Below are 20,659 nucleotides of genomic sequence, written 5' to 3' on the forward strand. Positions count from 1 at the left end.
ATTCAGATAAATTCATATTCCACTTGAAATAGAGCCAAAGTGAGTCCTGATTCAAATTAAGCCCAAGGGATTATTTTCTAAAGTGTCAAGCTACTTAAAAATTGTCCTGAAAAAATGTAGTAGTCAAACTAAAATGGTAAATATTCTGCCTGTCTGAAAGTTTTATACCCTACTTCTGAGCTACAGCCTTTCTAGGCTACATTGAGAGAAAACATAACATCACAATTCAATAATCCCATAAAATGATAAAACACAGATTAAATTAACACACTATATATGTCCACTACAACAAAGACAGTTCTTTGCAGCAGAAGAAATGAATCAGAAACCTGAATAAGCAGTCTTTGGCCTGCATCCTGACTTTGAAAAGTCCAAGTATTAGGTGAGCAGCTGTGGGTAAGGTATTTCATGAAAGGGTCGACATCATAGAAAACTAGTTCTCTCAAGGTTCCACCTCCTTTGGCTGATGGTAGGGGCACACCAAACAGGGCCTCTATATAATATCTCTGTTCTCAGGCAGGTTGATACAAAAGCACGTGGTCTATTACATATCCTGGTCCTGAGTCGCGTATGTCTTTCTAATAATAATGAATATTTATTCGTGAAAGACAACAGACAAGCAGTGAAGAAATTGTGCTGGAGTGCCAGTGATAAACATCTGTCAGGAGTGTTGCTCCTGCATTTTTTACTAATAGAAGTTTCCAAATAGTGTTCCAAATAAGATTACCAGATCTTTTGATTTGGGTCCCCTCTCCTGGCGCCAGAAGTGACATCACATTGGCGACGTTGAGGGATGCATATGGATATGTGTGCAAGTGTCAGGAAGCCATGGCCAAATGCACATGCACATTTCAACACGTGTGCAGACGCTCTGGTATTTGGGCAAACAGCCTCTACCGTAGAGTTTTTGCCCATATACCAGAGCATCTCCCTCGATGTTGCCAACATGATGACGTCATATCTGGAAGTGATGTTGGCACATTAGCACCACCCTCCCTCCACAGCTGGTAAGTCCCCCCCCCCCCCCGCGCTGGTTGCTTGGGGGAACCTGGCAACCCTACTTCCAAGGCAAACCTACTTTAACACTCTGGGGTAAAATTAAATATAAACGTTGTGCCAAAGGCAGCCCCACATAATATGGCCTTCAGTAATCCATTGTAGAGGGGAGCAAAGCGTAGAAAATCTGGTTAGATTTTGCATACACTAGCTGGGGCTGAGCAATATATCACCTAGAGGTTCAGACTGAAATGGTGACTTGTTTTATGTACTGAGTGACTGAGGTTATGATACCTATAAAATCGTTATTATAGCCAAAAACGAATGGAAGTTGCATCTGTGTATTTGGAGGTGGATGTTATTATGAAATTTGCTATCACACACACATATACACACAAGTGGGGACCCACCAGCATTCAAGGGGGGAGAAATTTAGTTTCCCCTCATGCTTTCTCTATTTGTAATTATGACTTACCCCCTTTTACCCTCTTTAATAGTCACTCAGCCTGTCTGTGAATGCTGAGGGGAAGCGTTAGCCTGAGTGTATTGTGAGGAGATTATTTTTCTCCTTCTCCAGTCCCACACCAGTGTTTACCTCAGAGAGAAATTTGACACAAGAGGCTTCTTAACTTTAACAGTCAAAACAGGGAAATTTATTGAACTGTATTCACAAGATAAGAGCCCCGTGGCGCAGAGTGGTAAGCTGCAGTGCTGCAGTCCAAGCTCTTCTCACAACCTGAGTTCGATCCCAACGGAAGTCGGTTTCAGGTAGCCGGCTCAAGGTTGACTCAGCCTTCCATCCTTCCAAGGTCAGTCAAATGAGTCCCCAGCTTGCCGGGGGTAAAGGGAAGATGACTGGGGAAGGCACTGGCAAACCACCCCGTTAACAAAGTCTGCCTAATAAACGTCGGGATGTGACTTCACCCCATGGGTCAGGAATGACCCGGTGCTTGCACAGGGGACCTTTACCTTTTTATTCACAAGATGGATTTTTGATGAAAAGGCAGAATTGGAGGGAAAACACAAAATCACATATATGTACACAAGAGTCTTTCAGAGAGATAGCTTAGTTTAGGTGTTAACTCAGAACTCTCACAGATTAAGTTTCACAGGCTCTGTTCCCAGCCTAGCTAACAGGAGTGAAGAGACTTTGAATCTCTTAACTCCTCAGAGAACTTCCAGAAGTATGGGGAAATATCCAAAATCCCTCTTCCAGTTCTCACTGACTACCCCACACCGTGGCAGTAATCCTCCGCACCACCCTGCAACTGGAATAGCTCTGCCCCAGAGACTAATTCCCCTTTGTGACCTGAGAAAGGGCCCTTTTTCCGCCCAATTCTCACCCCTGTCACTCCACAGGTTGTGTGTTCTACTAGCTTAGGCTATACAGAACCCTTAGGTTCACAGAGTACAGTCATGCTTCTTCTCAGTCTCATTCCCCAGCTCAGAATGCTTTCTCTCCCTCAGAGCTCAGAGTGTCAGCTTTTTGACTCTGCCCACTTTTGGTCTCTCAGCTCTTTCTCCTGCAGATTAACCCCTTCTCCATCACAGTAATCCTGTCCCTCCTTCTCTCCCTTCTCATCTTCAATGGTCTCTCCCCTTTTTCTACTTTGTTCCCTTCCTCTGACCTACCTATTTTTGGATTTCCTCCTCAGTTGCTGCTTTCCAGTGACTAGTTTCCCCAGGTTCACAGAAACATTTCCCCATCCCTATGTAGCCTTATAGTAATGGTTTTTTGATCCACACCCTGGGGCTAGGTTCAGAATTTATTCATAGATATTACTCATTCTAGCAGTGAACAGCCTTCTAGCATCTTATCTGTTGTCTGTACAAATTGCATAACAATGAAATGTATATGCCATGAAGGCATACCATAGTTGTAAAATGTTCAACTTCTGAAAGCAGTTACCAGACTGAAAATAGTGCTTCTTGTCACAAACGGCTATTTTGGACAGATTAGATAGATGACTGTAGATGTCCAGGAACAACTGCATTTCAGACGGAAAGGTAGAATTGACAGAAAGTGACTACTTAACAATTTACCTGTTTATTGAAAACGGCACAAAACTATGTATGACTCCAATTCAGCCTTCCCTACATCTGTCATCAACAAGGCAGGCTCATCTATCACATGGAATTGTATATATGCTTAAAATTGTGCTCTAGTGGTATTACTATTAGAGTTCATGTATCAAAATGTCACTTTTTTCTGTTTGCAGTTTGAAAATGTCCTCTGCTCAAGGACAGCATTCTTAGTCCCAAAACAGAGAGTCGGATACTGGAAAAAGGGTCACAACATCTAAGTGGTTCTGGAAATTTGCTCTCAGAAGAAAAATCTTTGTTATTACTGCCGTCCTATCAACCTAATGATATTTAAATAGCGTAGGCGCCTCCCAGCTAGCAGGCCTGTAGTTCACGGTTAGCACTTATTCTTAAAAACAGTACATGAGTCCACACTTATAGTCAATTGGGCTTTGCAGGAGTCTAGTGGAATTGAGATTTTATCTGCTGAATCTCATTAAGCCTGTAAATATTTCTTTTATTTAGTCAAATATGCATGCATACATACTTTTAATCTATTTTTCCCCTCTGCATAGTGAATGAATATTCAAGGCTTTCTGCACTTAACCTCCTGTAATCCTTTGGAGACAGATTACATTTTACACTCTTATTTAAACCTTTTAGTAAATGTTAAAAACCGCAGACCTATATACCATTTCCAGACAACTAGCTGCCTATGTCATTCTTGGTCGCCAAGTGATTAAAAATGATGTGCCCTTAACTGAAGCTAGTCGGTTTGTCATAAATCGTTTGGACTGAATTCCCACCTGAACATTTTTCCTCAGGTAAGATCTGTGGTAAGAAGACATTTCTCTGTGGCTTGGCTCCTATGTAGTATGGGTAGAGCTCTACCCCATAAATTATTTTCCCATGCTTCCCTCTCTGCTGCAGTCATCACTGTCCCTCCAGACTGTGAGCTCGTGGGTCAGTGGGCCCCCTGCGAGAATCATGGAACTTGAAGTATGAGAAGTGAGAATCATGGAACTTTTGAAATATGAGAAGTGCTTACCATGAGCAGAAAGGAAACTTAGTATCCAAATCTGGAGCCCATGTGTACAATCTGAAATCATTTGACTATTTGTGTTCAAATGGCATACCTGCTGCTGAGGAAGGAGCAAAATGTTAACGGGGGAGGGGCTGTGGCTCAGTGGCAGAGAATGTGCAGAAGGTCCCAGGTGCAACCCCCGGCATCTCCAGTTAAAAGGACTAGGCAAGTAGGTGATATGAAAGACCTCTGCCTGAGACTCTGGAGAGCCGCTGCTGGTCTGAGTAGACAATACTGACTTTGATGGACCAAGGGTCTGATTCAGTTGAAGGCAGCTTCTTGTGTTCATGTGAGCCTTCTTAGAGGCCTGGGTTGAGTCAAAAAGTAGTCTTGAAATGAATGAACCTAATACAGAATTAAATCATATTTGGCAATAAGACCAAGGAGGGCGGGAAGAAGATGGCATGGATGTTTTCACTTCTAGGACTGCAGTGCCGCTTGTGATATACAGGGACAGGGCAACTTTGACATTGCTACTGCTAGTCAGAGCCAGCGGCAGCCATTTCTCTCTTAAGCAGAAGCCAGGTTTGGAGGGCATCCAACACCTTCAGTCATTCCAGACATCTGAATTATTATTTATTGAATTACCAAGGAGGTTTGTATTATTTCATCACTCACAGCCATACTCAACACTTCTGAATTTGATTTTGTTTCTGAAAACTGCTCTGGACTTAGCCAACTATTACATATCCATCTCACGGGAATCAACTCCCAATTTGTTATGATATAGCAGCATATTCCAATAAAGAGGTTTAATTAATCCCTGATCTTGCAATGAGATCATCAGTAAGTTGTAGCGCCCCAAGGCAGTTCTGCTACGGGAGCCACTGTGAACAGCTTGAGAAGAGAAGGCAGAGTTTTTATAAGATGTAAACGTAAAAACTACATACACATTTTTAGAAAGATGCCAAGCCCTATAATCAAACACACTTTTAGAACATGACACAGATGAATCATCCAAGTTTTTATTCATGAAAATTTTCCGCTCCACCAAAACATCATATTCTGAGGAAATTTATATAACTGTTATATAACCAGATGCAGTCTGGAATTATTCCTTTTGAAACCTTTTTAGAATATTCCTTTTGAGGCATTTGTGTTGGTTATTTTTAAAGGCTGTAGCCTGTTTCTTTATGGATAACTATCAGCAAACACTAATTATGGACAAGCACTAACTATCGGCAAATAATTAGGTAAATAATAGGAAATGTATCTCTCATACTCTCTCACACACACATATATATGTGCATGCATGTACCTCTCTGGCTGACTTCTTACATTACTCCAGCAGTGAAGGAGCTGCAAGGATGTCGCCACTCCCAGCACAACCTAGTGATGTGAAAAGCCACAGGCCATGCTTTAAAATAAATAAATAATTGACCCTATTTTTTGAAGGTTTGTAAAGACATGGGGCAGTGGAGGTAATCAATGTCTCAATGAAACAAGGACCAATCCCTGCCCCTCTTAAAGTGGCTGTGGTACTGAGCACATCTGGGGGGGAAATCTCTCTTGTCAACCTCTGGTCTTAATAACTATTTACCAGGCTTTAGCATGCCGTTCTTTTCCAAGACAATCTTGTCTGGTGGCTTCACAGTTCAGTGAATCTTGGATGCAACAGTTTGTGGGTTCTGCTTGGTCACTACCGTTAGATGACCAAGGTAATACCTGTGATCAGGAGCGCCTTTTGTCTGTGCAAATTTTATACCAACTGCAACCATTCTTGGAGATGACTGAACTGGCTAGGAGCCTAAAAGGTTGAGCCACAGTAATTAAAAACAATATTATAAATATATAATTATTATTAAGTGCAATTGTGCTTTTAAAAGAGGTGGGTTGGTATAGCTCCCTTTGTTTTGTTGATGACTGAACTGGCCACAGCTGTGCAGGCCTTGATGATTTCTTGGTTAGGCCAGGGGTCGGCAAACTCATTAGTCAAAAGAGCCAAATATCAACAGTACAACGATTGAGATTTCTTTTGAGAGCCAAATTTCTTAAACTATATAGGTAGGTACACTGTTTATTAACTTAATAAACTTTAATTAAAGTTTTAAGTCTTAACACTGAATAAAACTTGATATCATACTTAATAGTGATCTTATTTATTGATAAAAATTAAATTGTAAGTCCCTGCCATTTCCCCCTCCCCGTCCAGAGTCCTCGTCTGGAGGCCTGGTCTACCACCATAAAAGCCTATTGATAGACCTGGCCTCTGGCTGAGTCCCATTGGGAGGCCAGGTCTACCCACTGGCTTTCTTGGCAGTAGACCTGGCCTCCGGAGGCCCATAGAAGCCAATTGGTAGACCTAGCCTCTGAAGGGGGACTTTTTCCCCTCCTCGGAGTCCAGGTCTACTGCCAAGAAAGCCAGTGGGTAGACATGGCCTCCCAATGGGACTCAGCCGGAGGTGAGGTCTACCAAAGGAAGCCCGCCCCGCCCAACAGCTGATAGGCGGGGGGGCCAGGAACCACCCACCCAGCAATCGCGCAGCTAGAGTGGAGGAGAGGCTTTAGCCTCCCAACCATTGAGGGAAAGGGGGACCCGGCCATTTTCCACGGTGGGGGGGGAGACAGCGCGCCCGCTTGCCCACTCTCTCAGGCACGCCGGCTCCACAGCCCGGCTGCCGGCGTGAGCGGGCGCAAGAGCAGGGGCTCCGAACCAAGTTCGGAGAGCCGCACTCAACGGGCCAAAGAGCCGCATGCGGCTCTGGAGCCGCACTTTTGAGACCCCTGGGTTAGGCTATCGCAATGTAGGAATATTTTTTTTTAAATCTCAAAAATTTGCTAGAGGATGCAGCTGCCTTCCAGTTCATTGCTAGATCCAAATCAGAGCTTGTTTTCCCTTTCAAAGCCCAAATGAAGCTACCCAGTGAGCTCCCTAACCTAATCTAATAATCTAATGTTTGAAATGATTGTCAATGATAGTTTAATTGTGCACCTATCCAATTTCAGTGTTGCTCTTACTTCTCCATGACCTTTGGCTGCTCTTCCCCATTTTCTTCCAGCAGCCATCTCTGTAAGATGGTTTTTGATGTTAAATCAGTCTCATAATGAGTTCAGTGATCAGTACAGAAATTAAGATGTCTGCTTCCAAAATCACATTAGGATGTGTTTCAGAATTTATTCTCGGTCCTCCTTCTGCCCTTCTCCCTCAGGCTGTTCTTTGTATCAAACAATGGTCTTTTTTGAGACCTGATGAGCAGTGTGAGAGAGAGATTAACTCTTGGGGGGGTGCAGTTCCCCACCACTTCCCTGTAGACTGAAAACAGATTTTTTTAAAAGTCCAGTAGATTCACACTTGTGTGATCCTCAGATTCAGGGATCCCCAGAAGAAACACATTTGAGTCCTGCTATAGAAACAAGCAAGATAACTGCCCCTTCAAAACTATAGTTCTTTTTGTGCTGAATTTTTGTTTAATGTAGTTTTCAGTATACAGAGCTTGGGGAGGGCTGTTTTTGTTTTTTGCTTATCTGAATAATAAGAACAGAATTGTACTTTTATGCAGCTCAGAAACAAACAAAAAAATTGAGTGATTGTCTCAAAGCCACCTTTTGTGTGCTAGAAAAGATCAAACAAATCTCAATCAGGGCAAAGCTGGTAGAATCTGCTCATCTATATCCAAAAGACATATTTCCGCTAGTAGTTTCATTGTATTACCTTATTCCAATCTCATAGTGGAAACAGTCTTCCCTGCGCATGGAGTTCAGGAAGAGGAAAAACTTTAAGCCTAATCAGGCATTTAATAATACATATGAGAGGATGCAGTGTAAATTTATGAGAAGGTGTTGATAAAATTACAAAGACTTCCTTTAGAACAATAGAAGAAGGCGGAGATCTACTGGGTTGCTTCTGTGATACGGGAGGAAGAAGGAAGAGGAGGAAATTACTTGGCAAATTATCTGTCCGCGAAGGGGTGGATCTGAAAAAGGAGCAGGATGGAGATTGTGTATGTATGCTGTCTGTTAACACTGACAAAAGTAAACTTATCTGTTTGGCCAGAGTGACTCCGGAATGAACTTTTCTTTATTGTGGCCAATCCCAGTTTCTTAGGGAACCAACCACTTTGAGAACCATGGTGGTATACATGAGCTAAGCATTTAAAGGGGAGGGGCGGCATGTTGGTGAACATTTCTGTTCTTAAAAGTTATCTTTTCAGTTGCCAGAGATGTGGCGTTGTAAGATTATTTTGGGTTTTTTTAGGATACCCTTGTGTTGGATCTTTCCAGGCCAGGCGGTCAAGGTATTTTCCCTGTTCATTGGTGCTACATCTGTCACAACAGCTACCTGGCTGATGTTGGGTTCAGGAACACAGTTGAATCGTGGACCTTAAATGGATTCTGTCCTCAAACTGCAAAATCTGGATTCATTCAGTTTGCATTGAAGGGCTGTGGATTCTATTGTTTATATGCTGGCCCATCAGTGTAGATAGTCTGCGGAGACTCTTTGTCTCTGTGCTCCTGTGTTCTGAGCACCCGTGAAATACCCAGTGTTTTACGTTTCTGACAGTGGGTTACATCATACTCAAACGTTTATTTGATGGATTCTGGTAACTGGTTGTAATATGTTGTCCCCCCCTTATTTTACAATACGTTTTACGGTTTTTAGCTTGACCTTCTGGTTTTATCATCATTGTATTTGTTTATTTAAATTTGTATCCTAACTTCCCTTGTATTCATGGCAGCTCACAGCATGACAAGCAATACATTTATTTTTTAAAAGATTCAGGATTTAGGATGCCCCTGGGCCCCTGAGGCATCAGTGGAAGGAAATGGGGGAAAGAATGTGAGCTGGCATGCTTATATGACTTATGGTTATAATCACTAGTGACATAGGGGATTTTGAAAACTGTCTGGGTTAGGGTTGCCAGCTCTGGGTTGGGAAATAACTGGAGATTTTGAGGGTGAAATCTGGTGAGGGCAGGGTTTGGGGTAGGGAGGGACCTCAACAGGGTATAATGCCATACAGACTACCCTCCAAAAAAACCATTTTCTCCAGCAAAACTGATCTTGATTGTCTGGAGAGCAACTGTAATAGCGGGAGATCTCCAGGTGCCACCTGGAGGTTGGCAACCCTAGTGTGGGTTTACACACCAGGTCCTGCCCCTCATTCCTCCCAGATGTTTTAGTGTTTATGTTTATTTATGTTTGTTTATATACATAAACACATGTCTGCTTTTGTTTATATTCAGGAAATATTATTGTGTTATAAGGCAGTAGGTTCCTTTAAGAATTTAAGTGATTCAAGCTTGTTATTTTTTTTAAAAAAAATAGCTTTTTTTCCCGACAGTTGTATTTTATGAGACAATTCTGTGTACTCAGTAAGTTAACCACCAAAAACTAACCTTAAAAGGAACTAGATAGATCCGTGGTCATCAGAAGTTACTTGTTTAGGCTGATTTCCATGCTTTGTTTAGTACTTCCTGGGTGGGTTCATCATTTGATGTTACTCTGTTGTTAATTGTAACCAGTAAGTTATTAAAGTTTCATTTAAAAAGAAAACATTCGCATCTGTTTGATCACAATGAACTGCAGTCATTTAGCTGAATTAATTGTAATTTCAGCCCAAGATGAAAACAGCCAGTAGCTGATTTATTTCAGTTTTCCTGCTGTTTAGCATGTTTTTATAGGCCTCTTTACACTGATCCAAGAAAAAAAAAATATTATTGAGCTGCTGTTGATCAAATAAATAATTCAAAATTAGATCACAGAAGTCTGCTTAGATGTGACAATTATTTACATATTTAGTTATGGTTGAGTTACTTTAACAATATTAGTTCTTGCTACCTCAAAAAAGGTTATTTTCAGAATAAATAATAATTCTGCTAATCAGCTTATCTTTTTTTTTGTTTTTACAGCATAAAGAACGTCACTCCAAAAGTAGGAGATGCTGAAACCCGTAAAGCCATTCGCCGTGCCTTTGATGTATGGCAGAATGTAACCCCTCTGACATTTGAGGAAGTTCCTTACATTGAACTAGAGAACGGCAAGAGGGATGTGGATATTACTATCATTTTTGCATCAGGTTTTCATGGAGACAGCTCTCCCTTTGATGGGGAGGGAGGATTTTTGGCCCATGCTTACTTTCCCGGGCCAGGAATTGGGGGAGACACACATTTTGACTCAGATGAACCATGGACCTTGGGAAACCCTAATCATGATGGTAAGAACAAACTGCTATTTGCAACACCTGAATTGTATCCTATATAAACGGTATTATAGGATGACAACGTATTTTTGTGTGCAATCTGAAAGTAATTGTGACTACTGTATCTTTCAAATGATGCCTCACTTAATTTATGTGTAAACGTGGCAAATAGTAGAATGATCAGGAAACTCAACTCCTTTTGTGATAGAATCAAATATTTACTTTGAATTCAACACATAATAATGGCACACCACTTTATGAAAATGCATTATTATTTTGTTACCATGGAGAATCTGTGTATTTTAGAAAATCACCATTACAAGTGCAGTTGATTAAACAAAGCTGTTGACAGGATACCTGGGAATAAACAAAACATTATTTACTGGTCATGGTGATAACAGCATTAGTATGGAATTTTACCCTTCCCCTTTTTTTGCATATTTGACAACTGTGGTGCTGGAAATGTATGGCCACGTTCCACTGGTGTTTAATAACGGTCATGGTAGTTAATTGCCTAACCAGTGGGACCACTGTTGAGAACTGGAATTGTTTTGAGTTTAGGATTGCCAGCCTCCCTCCAGGTGTGGCCTTGGAGATCTCCTAGAATCACAACTGATTTCCGGACTACAGACATCAGTTCCCCTGAGAACATGGCTGCTTTGGAGGTTGGGCCCTATGGCGTTATACCCCATTGAGGTCCTTCCCCTCCCCAAACCCCACCCTTCCCAGGGTCCATCCCCAAAACTCCAAGAATTTCCCAACCTGGAGCTGTTATCCCCAGGTGTGTTGGAGGCTGATAGACTGTTAGCACTCTTCCTGTACTCCAGTGATGTTGTGTGTGTGTGTGTTTCAGTTTAGGACTCCCAATCAAGTTGACTTCTCTGAAAGAGCCACAGCAAAGCTATAATGGTTGGGGGTATGTAAATTTGTCTTAGACAGGCCTCTGAATGCAAAACACCATTTGGGCTGCGTCTAAGGTTTCAATGTATCTTCAGCAGCTGCTCAGTTACGGTTCCCCCACAGACAGAAGTGATGGAGGAATATGTGTTTATTTGTAGAATTTACGAGTCCTCTTTCTTTCTGAAGGCATTCAACATGTTGTACAGCTATACATATAAAAAGATTTTAAAACTGTGCAAATATAAAATAAGCAATAACACAATAGAGGCAAACAAGCATTTAAAACATGGCTACTGTTGCTGCAAAAAGCAGACTGCAGTTAAAATGCCTTGATAATACTTCTAAAACCAAGCAGTGAGTATCCTCATGGGCTTCCCTAAGGAAGCTATTCCACTGCTGTGCTGTCTCCAAAGACCAAGTGCTGCTTTGGATCCTGCTGACCTGTTTACAGGAAGCTACCTGAAATGAGAGCCCCTCTGAAGACTGCTGTCCATTCCAGCGCTGACACGGCCTCAGACACCCTAAACAACTCAGGTGATTTAGAGGCTGCCTTGATGTTGAGGGATTACCATAATATTCCATTTTGCCAGCCTGGCTCCCAAATCCACTGAGGCGGAATTAATTGACAACCCTAGCCGGTGTGCAAGCAGCGTTTCTATCTCCTGTCCCAACAGTTAACATGCAGCCACTGTAATTATTCATTTGGATAACTGTTGTGGTGCATAGGGAGAGCATTACTACACACACTGACACATTCTAAGCATGGTAAAGTAGTTTCATCCAATTTCATGTGTGTGTGTTAAGTGCCGTCAAGTCGCTTCCGACTCATGGCAGCCCTATGAATGAAAGTCTTCCAAAATGTCCTATCTTTGACAGCCTTGCTCAGATCTTGCAAATTGAAGGCTGTGGCTTCCTTTATTGAGTCAATCCATCTCTTGTTGGGTCTTCCTCTTTTCCTACTGCCCTCAACTTTTCCTAGCATGACTGTCTTTTCCAGTGACTCTTGTCTCATGACATGACCAAAATACGATAGCCTCAGTTTAGTCATTTTAGCTTGTAGGGTCCAATTCCAATTTCATAGCTACTGGGAATTACCCGCCTGCTGGCTTTAGTCTTCCATTGTTTCAACCCCTTGTCTTCTGAATCAATACGCAAGCAACAAAAGACCCATTTTGTTTCCCTCCAGTCTTTCACATATGCTGCTCTTTTACCTCACACGTCTGGTCACATAAATATATGATACAACTGCAAGATGGTGGGTTAGTTCTTAGAAAACTGAGGCCCATGTCTCATAAGGTGTACTAATTCAGTTTCGACAGATAAGGGAAATTCCATAGTTGTTTGAAAGCAAACGTGAGTTGAGTTGACTGTTTTAAATCATAAGTTATCAAATGTTTTATCTCTAAGCACCTCTAAATACATTTACTAGAGTCAAAAGCCATGGTCAGAAAAGGTAGGACCATATCTGTTCATAGCATTATGCAGGATAGAGACCATTCTTTGTGTTCTCTGAGAGGTAGAGCTATAGACTGTGTGTGTGTAAAGTGCGGTCAAGTTGCAGCCGACTAAGTTTGTTTAGATCCTTAGCTGAATAATTATCAGAGATGGCTAATATCTGTTAACTTTAATGTCCACAAAGGGGAAGAATTGTTTTATGGACAGGCATTAAGTAGTTTTTCAACAGGAAAAGGCTAGCAGTGCAACCCTGTTATTCCAGCCTAAGCCATTGATTTCAGCAGGCTTTGAGTGGAGTAACACCACACAGGACTGGACTATTAAAGTGGTAATTAAGGCTTTATGAGCACACAATATATTCCTTGTGGATTATTGATTAGTTTTGGATGAAAGTAGAGAGTTTTGTGCTTTGTGTTCATTTCTTTAAGGATCCACCACTCGAAGACTCACTCTCTTCCATGTAAATGTCCATAACACAGGTTTTATCTTATGCTCCAAAGGATGAAAACACCATGGCAACACATCTACCTTGTGTGATTTTTTTTAGCATGACAATAGTTCATCGATCTTAATTATCACAGGAACTTATAGCAGCCTCACTTAAATAAAAAGAAATCCTCCTTCTTTGACAGCAAAATGAACTCAGCTACTCATGGTTTACTGTATACTTAGAGCCTTAAATCTCAGCTTTGCATCAGAGGACACATTTCAGTAATCCAAAAACCTGAACAGAAAAAAATATATTATGGGACAGAGTTTTAAGTGAAGACCTAACTGGGAAAAACAGAGTAATGCCCTCCCAAGGTGCTTTTTCTTTGATCTACTGACTTTTTAAATACGAGATGGTAGTCTGAATCCAAAGCATGTTGAATCAGAATTCAGCCTGGTACATGGGCACAGTTGGTGCTAATGTGCCAGCAGCATCCCTAGCCCCTCGTGACAATTATAAACCTGCAATGCAGTATATAAAATCCGCAGGTGCCACTGCTACTATATGTCCAGATTGTCAAGGAGGAACTGTGCTTTTGAGGTAGGCAGCTGGCTGTGGGGATCTTGCTATATGTAAAAAAAAAAAAAGTAAAGTAGGTATATTTTGTGTTTCTTTAGAAAATACACATGCTGCCTCTTCAAAGGCCTGCTTGAGGCAGCTCACAACATAAAACAAGGTAAAATCCTAAAAACATAAAATCCCAAAAGTCAAAATAGGTCATTAAAACCCCAAGTATAAAATAGCGTTAAAACCCACCAAAGCATAACACATTTAGGAGCCTACATGATCTGTATAATAGTTTCCAGGCTACAAGCAGATTGCAGCAAAACTGATTCAAAAGATCAAATTCCTACTTAAATGCCTAGGTAAAAAGAATAGTTTTGACCTGCTTGTCTCACTACCATTATTAATGTTGAAAGCTGGTCATGTATATATAACTTCATGACATAACAGCAAAATATTTTGTAGTAGGTGTACACATTAGATTTGATGTAGGCCTCTCATTTCCCACCTTGAAACGTTTTTTAAAAAAAATTAATGAGATTTTTAGTCACCACTCACCCAGAGGGTTTCACAATGACTTACAACACTTGAAATTGTATTACAGTGCATATAAAATCCTACTTTGATACACCAAATAATTAACTGTTAACTAAAAATGTCTGCCCAGACAAAAGGTGGGACCTCTAGGTAGCAGCTTCTTTTAAAGGCATCAGCAGGCAGGGGGTGGGGTTGAGCAGGCGGTAAACACAGTACCTCTAGGGTAACATATGTATTAGTGTTTTGTATTTGCAGTGCCAGTACTCTACTAGGGTAACATCACTGATATACCAGTACAATGATACAAACTCCCCTTACTCAATGAAGCATGAGCAGATAGGAGAACATACTTAGCTTTGATCTACTAGCACAAGCAGTAGTGCAAGTTCTAGTGCAACCTGTAGCACTTTGTTACAGTATTGAACAAATAAAAAAATACTTTGTGTTATGTCTTGTGCATGCAAAAAAGTTTGGATCCAGTTTTAACTTGACACAAACTTCCCGCAAGGTTTATTTTTAGCAGTTCTCCTTGAGTATACGGCTAACATGTGTGCAGAAATGCTCCATAGAATTTAACCGTGGTCTCCCAGGGCCAGACCAACCACTAGGAAATCCTAGGTGATTGCCTAGGCTACCAGATTTTGAGGGGCACCAAAAAAGGTCTGAGTGGTGGGGAGGGGCCATGGCTCATTGGTAGAGCATCTGCATGGCATACAGAAGGTCCCAGGTTCAATCCCTGGCATCTCCAGTTAAAAGACCTGGCAGTAGGTGATGAGAAAGACCTTTGCCTGAGACCCTGGCGAGTCACTGCCAGTTTAAGTAGACAATGCTGACTTTGATGGACCAAAGCTCTGATGCAGTATAAAGCCGTTTCATGGGTTCAGGAAGCCTCGTTGTTCCTGTGTGCCTTTCTTCTGGAGGCCAAAGGGAAGCCTCCTCTCTCCTGCCATCCTTGTTTCCCTTCCTCCTCCTAGCCTTGTCTAAGTACCATCTATCTCCATGGCCTCTGCTCCACCATCAGCACCCAACAGCCCAGCTGGGAGAGCAGCACAGGATGGGGCTGGAGCTGCCTGTGCCGCTGCTACTTGCAGTGGCTGTGGCTGGACCCAGAAGGGGAAGCAGCCATAGGACAAAAGAAACCTTGGGCCGGCCCTAGGAGTCAAGTACTTTTCTTTCTGTCAGTTGACTTCCATCAGGTATTCAGTATGCAACACTAAAGTATATTGTTAATGTGCCTTTCAAAGCAAATCACATTAAAACTGTATGGAAATATATAAACAGTCTAATAATTCAAAGATTATATAAGTTTATAGAAGTCCTAAAGTAATTAATCAATATATTTTAATCAATAAAAATTGATGTCGGTTTGTGCCAGTACACAAATGTACTAAAGATGTAACATAGCATTTACTTTGTCAGTAATACAATGTTCTGTTTAGTTGACCACAATTCTAGACCTCATTTCCCCTCCTCTTCCTAGCCCTGTTCAAGATAGTTATAAACAGCAATCCACTAACAATGGTTAATCTCCCCTTGCATGTATTTTTTTTCCATATAGGCATTTTCCTACTCTGTCACTCATTTGAAAGGAGATGCCATCAGATTGCATCTTAGTCTTCCTAACTGGCTTCTAAGTATGCCCTGATCAAGGTTACAAACATGTTTCTTACTCCAGTTTGTTAGTTCCTTAAGAAGGGCTTGACAACAGAAACTCAATTTCATCATATTTTATTAATAAGTAATAAATATGTCACTTAGCTGCGTGTCTCTTCCTGTTCATTGAGGAATCTGATTAGTAAAATGCAGGTTAGCTTATGTAAGCCTATAGTGATCAATCAAATACTTTCAACCCTAGTATGCCCATACAATATACATATTCTACATGCATATCTTTTAACTCCTAAGACTAATGTTCCTTTAAGTGGGTCCATCTACTACTTATGCTTTTACCTCCCTCCTGTTCACCCTGAGTTATTCTACATTAAACCATTCCTTTTTTTAAAAAAACGCTTTTTAAAAATGTACCATCACAGGTTACTACTGTCTTAGCAACCCAATGGACAGAAATAGTTTTTAAAAGTGTTTGAAGTGGGGGGAAATTGTTCTCCTTGCTTTCTTATTTTACACTTGAATTCAGCCCTCCCACTAAGCCACTTTATAGAGATGTACATGTGAGTCTGTCGGCGTTGCATCTGGTTGACCCAGATTCCACATGAGTTTGTTCTTCAAACCCCACACCTTCTTTAATATTTCATGAATTGATGCAGTAACATTATTTCTATCCTACATTTGCTCAAACTGGTTAACCAAAAAAAATAATAATAATTGATTAACAGGCAAGTACAATAACAATGCATCATACAAACTACATTAAATAGAAACCAGTAAAGCAGAGGTAGATTTACCGATCTCAAGGCCTGGAGTTTTCCTGGAATTACAGCTGATTTCCAGATAATGGACATCAGTTCCCCTGGAGGAAATGGTAGCTTTAGAGGGCAGACTATAGGAGAACCTGACTCTCTAGAGTCCATCAAGTATTTTATACTTGTGGTGCCCTCTAAAGTATTTTATACTTGTGGTGCCATGACCAAGTAGGCCCTATTGCTGGATGCCGTTTGAGTAATGTCAGTTAGTGGGGAAACCAGAGAAGGGATTCTGAGGCAAATATTTAAGGAATGGGCAGGTTCACCGAGGAGCAGGCAGTTCTTTAGATATCCTTGGCCCAGTATGTTTAGGGATGTATATAGGGTTTCCAACTCTGGGTTGGGAAATTCCTGGAGGTTTGGGGGTACAGCCTGGGCAAGGTGGGGTGTGGGGAGAGGAGTGACATCAGTAGGGTATGATGTCATAGAGTCCACCTTCCAGAACAGCCATTTGCTCCAGGGGAAAAACTGGTAAATTTCGGGTTCAGGTTTATTGGGCTCAAAAAAAATTTCAGTAAACTCAGGAAAAGCCAAATACCCATACCGGTAAAGGGATATTTGGCTTTATTTCTGGGTTTACTGAAAAAATCGGGCCAATTTTAGTCTATGGATTTTTTTTCCAAAGCTCCTATGGGGGCATTTTTGGAGGTAGAATTACCAAATTTGCAGCATAGCTGCAAGGAACTCTCCTTAGATGGACATCGAAGTTTGGTGATGTTTGGGACAGGGGGTCCAATTTTATGGGCCCACAAAGGGGTCTCCCCCATCCTCCAGGCATTTGCAAGCCAAGCTGTCCATCGGTTTTCAGGTTCAGAAGGTCATCGTTGTGAGGACTGGTGGAAACTGGCAGGCTGGCGCCTCAAAGTCTGGAGACTCCATTCATATCTGGGGCACATAGCATGATGCCCATGCAAATTGGCTTCCCAACTGAGGAAAATGGCTTACATGCAAAAAAATAATAAGACACGGAAAACATTTCTTTTGGTGGCAAATGACATCCTGTGAACAGTCCTTTATTATAGTCCTCAAAAATCTGATTTCAAGAGATGTTGACAGTGTGGGGAAACAAAGCCACTATTCGGGGCGGCCTTCAGTTTGAGAGCAGGTTTTCATGGGGTGGGGGAGATGGTGATATTGGAGCCAGCCAAAGTCATGACCAAGGCAGCTCTTGTAAATAAGATTGCTCATCTGCATGGGTGAGGAGTCTTCTTCAGAAGCCTGGTAAGCAGCTGTTGAAGCTGATGTTTTTTAGTCAGAGGATATATCCCTCTGGACGAGATTGGGTGAGCCCTGTCTTTTAAATTACTCTTCTGCTATGCAGACTAGTCTTCTGTTGGTTGATGTACCTGAAAGGTTGGTCAGACCAAGTTGGCTCCGATTACACAACCCCTCCCTCAAAAGGGCTCCAATTATGGGGCCCTAACAAAACCAGTCAAAGATAGAAAAATGGGAGAAAGCACAGAGCCGTGCATCTGAGCAAAGGCGAATAGCCGAAACCCGAAAAGCTGAATATTGCCTATTTGGTTTTCGGTGGATTCCCAGAATTTGTATTCGGCTGAGACAAAACCCGAATATTGCCAAAACAGCTAATTTCAGGTTTATTTTCTGTTCAGGTTTATCGATATACACAGCCCTACCCTTAAATGAATTGGAGCTGAAGTGTGTGTAACTGTGTTTGAGCTTACTCATCACCCCATACATTTGCTGGTTCTTTTCTTCCCCTTTCTTCTTTCCTTCCAGTGTCTTTCTCCTGTGTCAACAGGTACTGAAATTCAAAGTCAGTAGGTCTTGTGAGGACTCTTATTTTATCAAAACACACAGTGAAGCAAAATGTGTAACTCAGTTAAAGCCATGAGTCATTCTGAAGAGTCAGGCTTCATTTTTTTCTTTTAAAGTTCATTGTGGTTTTTGTGTGATGAAGTACAGTCATTGTATACTCTACTATCATTTGAAATATCTGATAAAACAGTGGAAAACTTTAGTGACAGATTGTTTAGAAGCTAAATTGAACTCCAGAGTGTCAAGAGGATTAACTGGCTGAATGATTGTTTTTGTCCTGTTCCTCTGGCCTACAAGAGGCTGGGAAGAGACAACAGCTTGATTATTTAGCAAAAATGCAAATCACTAACCCCCTTGAAAAGTACTAGGCTCATTTTCCTCAGTATATTGCTCCGCTAATGAAGGCAATTTGAATTCTGTGTTTCTCAAAAGAGATGAACAACTTCTTGGAGTGCTCAGTAAAACCTTATTATATGTGGGTTTCCCCCTATAAATCTTCTTGAAGTTACTCATGCTTTTAAAGCATTTGAATTAGTTCCCAAACAACCAGGGGAATAAAGTTTTGTTAGGAGACAAAAACCTAAGCTGAAAGAAATGCCATGAAACTTATTTGAAATAGACTTTATTTTTATTTATTTTTTTATGTGCCCATCTTAAGAGCTCAGGATCAGCAACGTTTTAACATGCAAACTATTAAACTATCCCAGTATAGCCAAATGTTGTAGCCATCAAGAACCATCCCAGTTGGCTGTTGTGTTCCCATAAACACAGTTCTTATGACCAGTACTGCTTTCAGCATTGATCCTTTCTCTCCCTAAAGACACCAGCGTGGTATAGTGGTTAAGAGTGGTGGTTTGGAGTGGTGGAGTCTGATCTGGAGAACCGGGTTTGATTCCCCACTCCTCCATATGAGTGGTGGAGGCTAATCTGGTGAACTGGATTTGTTTCCCCACTCCTACACATGAAGCCAGCTGGGTGACCTTGGGATAGTCACAGTTCTCTGAACTCTCTCAGCCCCACCTACCTCACAAGGTGTCTGTTGTGAGGAGGGGAAGGGAAGGTGATTGTAAGCTGGTTTGATTCTCCCTTAAGTGGTAGAGAAAGTCAGCATATAAAAAACAACTCTTCTCCTTCTTCTAACAATACTTCTGGGAGGTTCGGCCTTGTTTCTTGGACCACCATTTCTCCCTTGAGAAATCTGGCCTCAATGAGCTTTGCCAGCATTGTATATTAGCTCCATACTTTCCCTACATGATTGTTTACTACATGGTGTTAGCCAAATTGCCCTTTAACTTGGGGAATTAGCAAGCAAGATGGCAAAACTACAATATTTATTTTTATAGTGGTATCACAACCTTTGCAGGAAAAGAGGAAGACCCAACAAGAGATGGATTGACTCAATAAAGGAAGCCACAGCCTTCAGTTTGCAAGATCTGAACAAGGCTGTCAAAGATAGGACATTTTGGAGGACTTTCATTCATAAGGTCGCCATGAGTCGGAAGCAACTTGACGGCACTTAACACACACACACATCGCAACCTTTGTATACCAGAGCCGGTAACTGTGACCTTTAAATAAAGACAGAAGCAATGGATTCCAAATTAAAAGAGTTTATATCGTTTTCAATCAAACCAGTGTTGCATACACACATACAGAGAAATCTAAGAAATTCAAAGAGAGGAGTACAAGCACAGATGCCAACGTGGCAGGGATCGTTGATGGGGTGATATTTACCGTCCTTGAAGAGGTGTTGTCCAAGTTCACGTAGACTAAGACAGAAGAAATCAATAGCAAAGGCGGGGGCAAGGGGTTCCCGTAGACTTGGCCAACAAGGTGGGAGGGAGCATGGTCAGGCTGCGCAAAACCCAAACCAACAGAGTAACGGCAAAGGTGCCAGGAAAGACCTAAGGTGACATAATGAGCTGGGGGCACCCCAGATATACTATTTTTCTGGGGGCGGGGAGAGGGGATTTACCCCTCCTAGGTTCCCAGGTGACAAAAGGTGACAAAAGGATTAATCTTCGGCTGCCGGGGTGGGGTAGTGAGAATTTGGAAATCTATTCTGATTCCAATGGCTTTTGCAACCCAGGAGGAACCGGGAGATCTGCTGAAGTGATTAACGTTCTGGGTGCGTTCTCTGCAAACGTCCAGGGATCGCTGCTACATAACTGGAGGAACGACTCATCGCTGATATCAGGATCGCTGTTGACGGCCCATTAAGCTGCTAATGTTGCAATGGGACTTGGGGGTGTTGGCACTGACTATGTGACTGTCTGCTTTCCACGACATGGCTGCGGCTGGAACAGAGTTCGCTGGAGGTTGCCCTTGCT

General features: G+C 41.7%; 1 protein-coding gene across 2 annotated transcripts in view; it reads left to right on the forward strand.

The window, feature by feature from the left end:
• MMP16 (matrix metallopeptidase 16) overlaps positions 1-20,659 on the forward strand; it is a 199,692-nt gene that overhangs the window by 99,584 nt on the left and 79,449 nt on the right. For both annotated transcript variants that reach the window (XM_056854501.1, XM_056854502.1), the window contains one exon: positions 9,952-10,256. In XM_056854501.1, coding sequence (XP_056710479.1) covers positions 9,952-10,256 — 305 coding nt within the window. The remainder of the gene's footprint in view (positions 1-9,951; positions 10,257-20,659) is intronic.

Source organism: Euleptes europaea, chromosome 8, assembly GCF_029931775.1.
Source record: "Euleptes europaea isolate rEulEur1 chromosome 8, rEulEur1.hap1, whole genome shotgun sequence".
NCBI lineage: Eukaryota > Metazoa > Chordata > Lepidosauria > Squamata > Sphaerodactylidae > Euleptes > Euleptes europaea.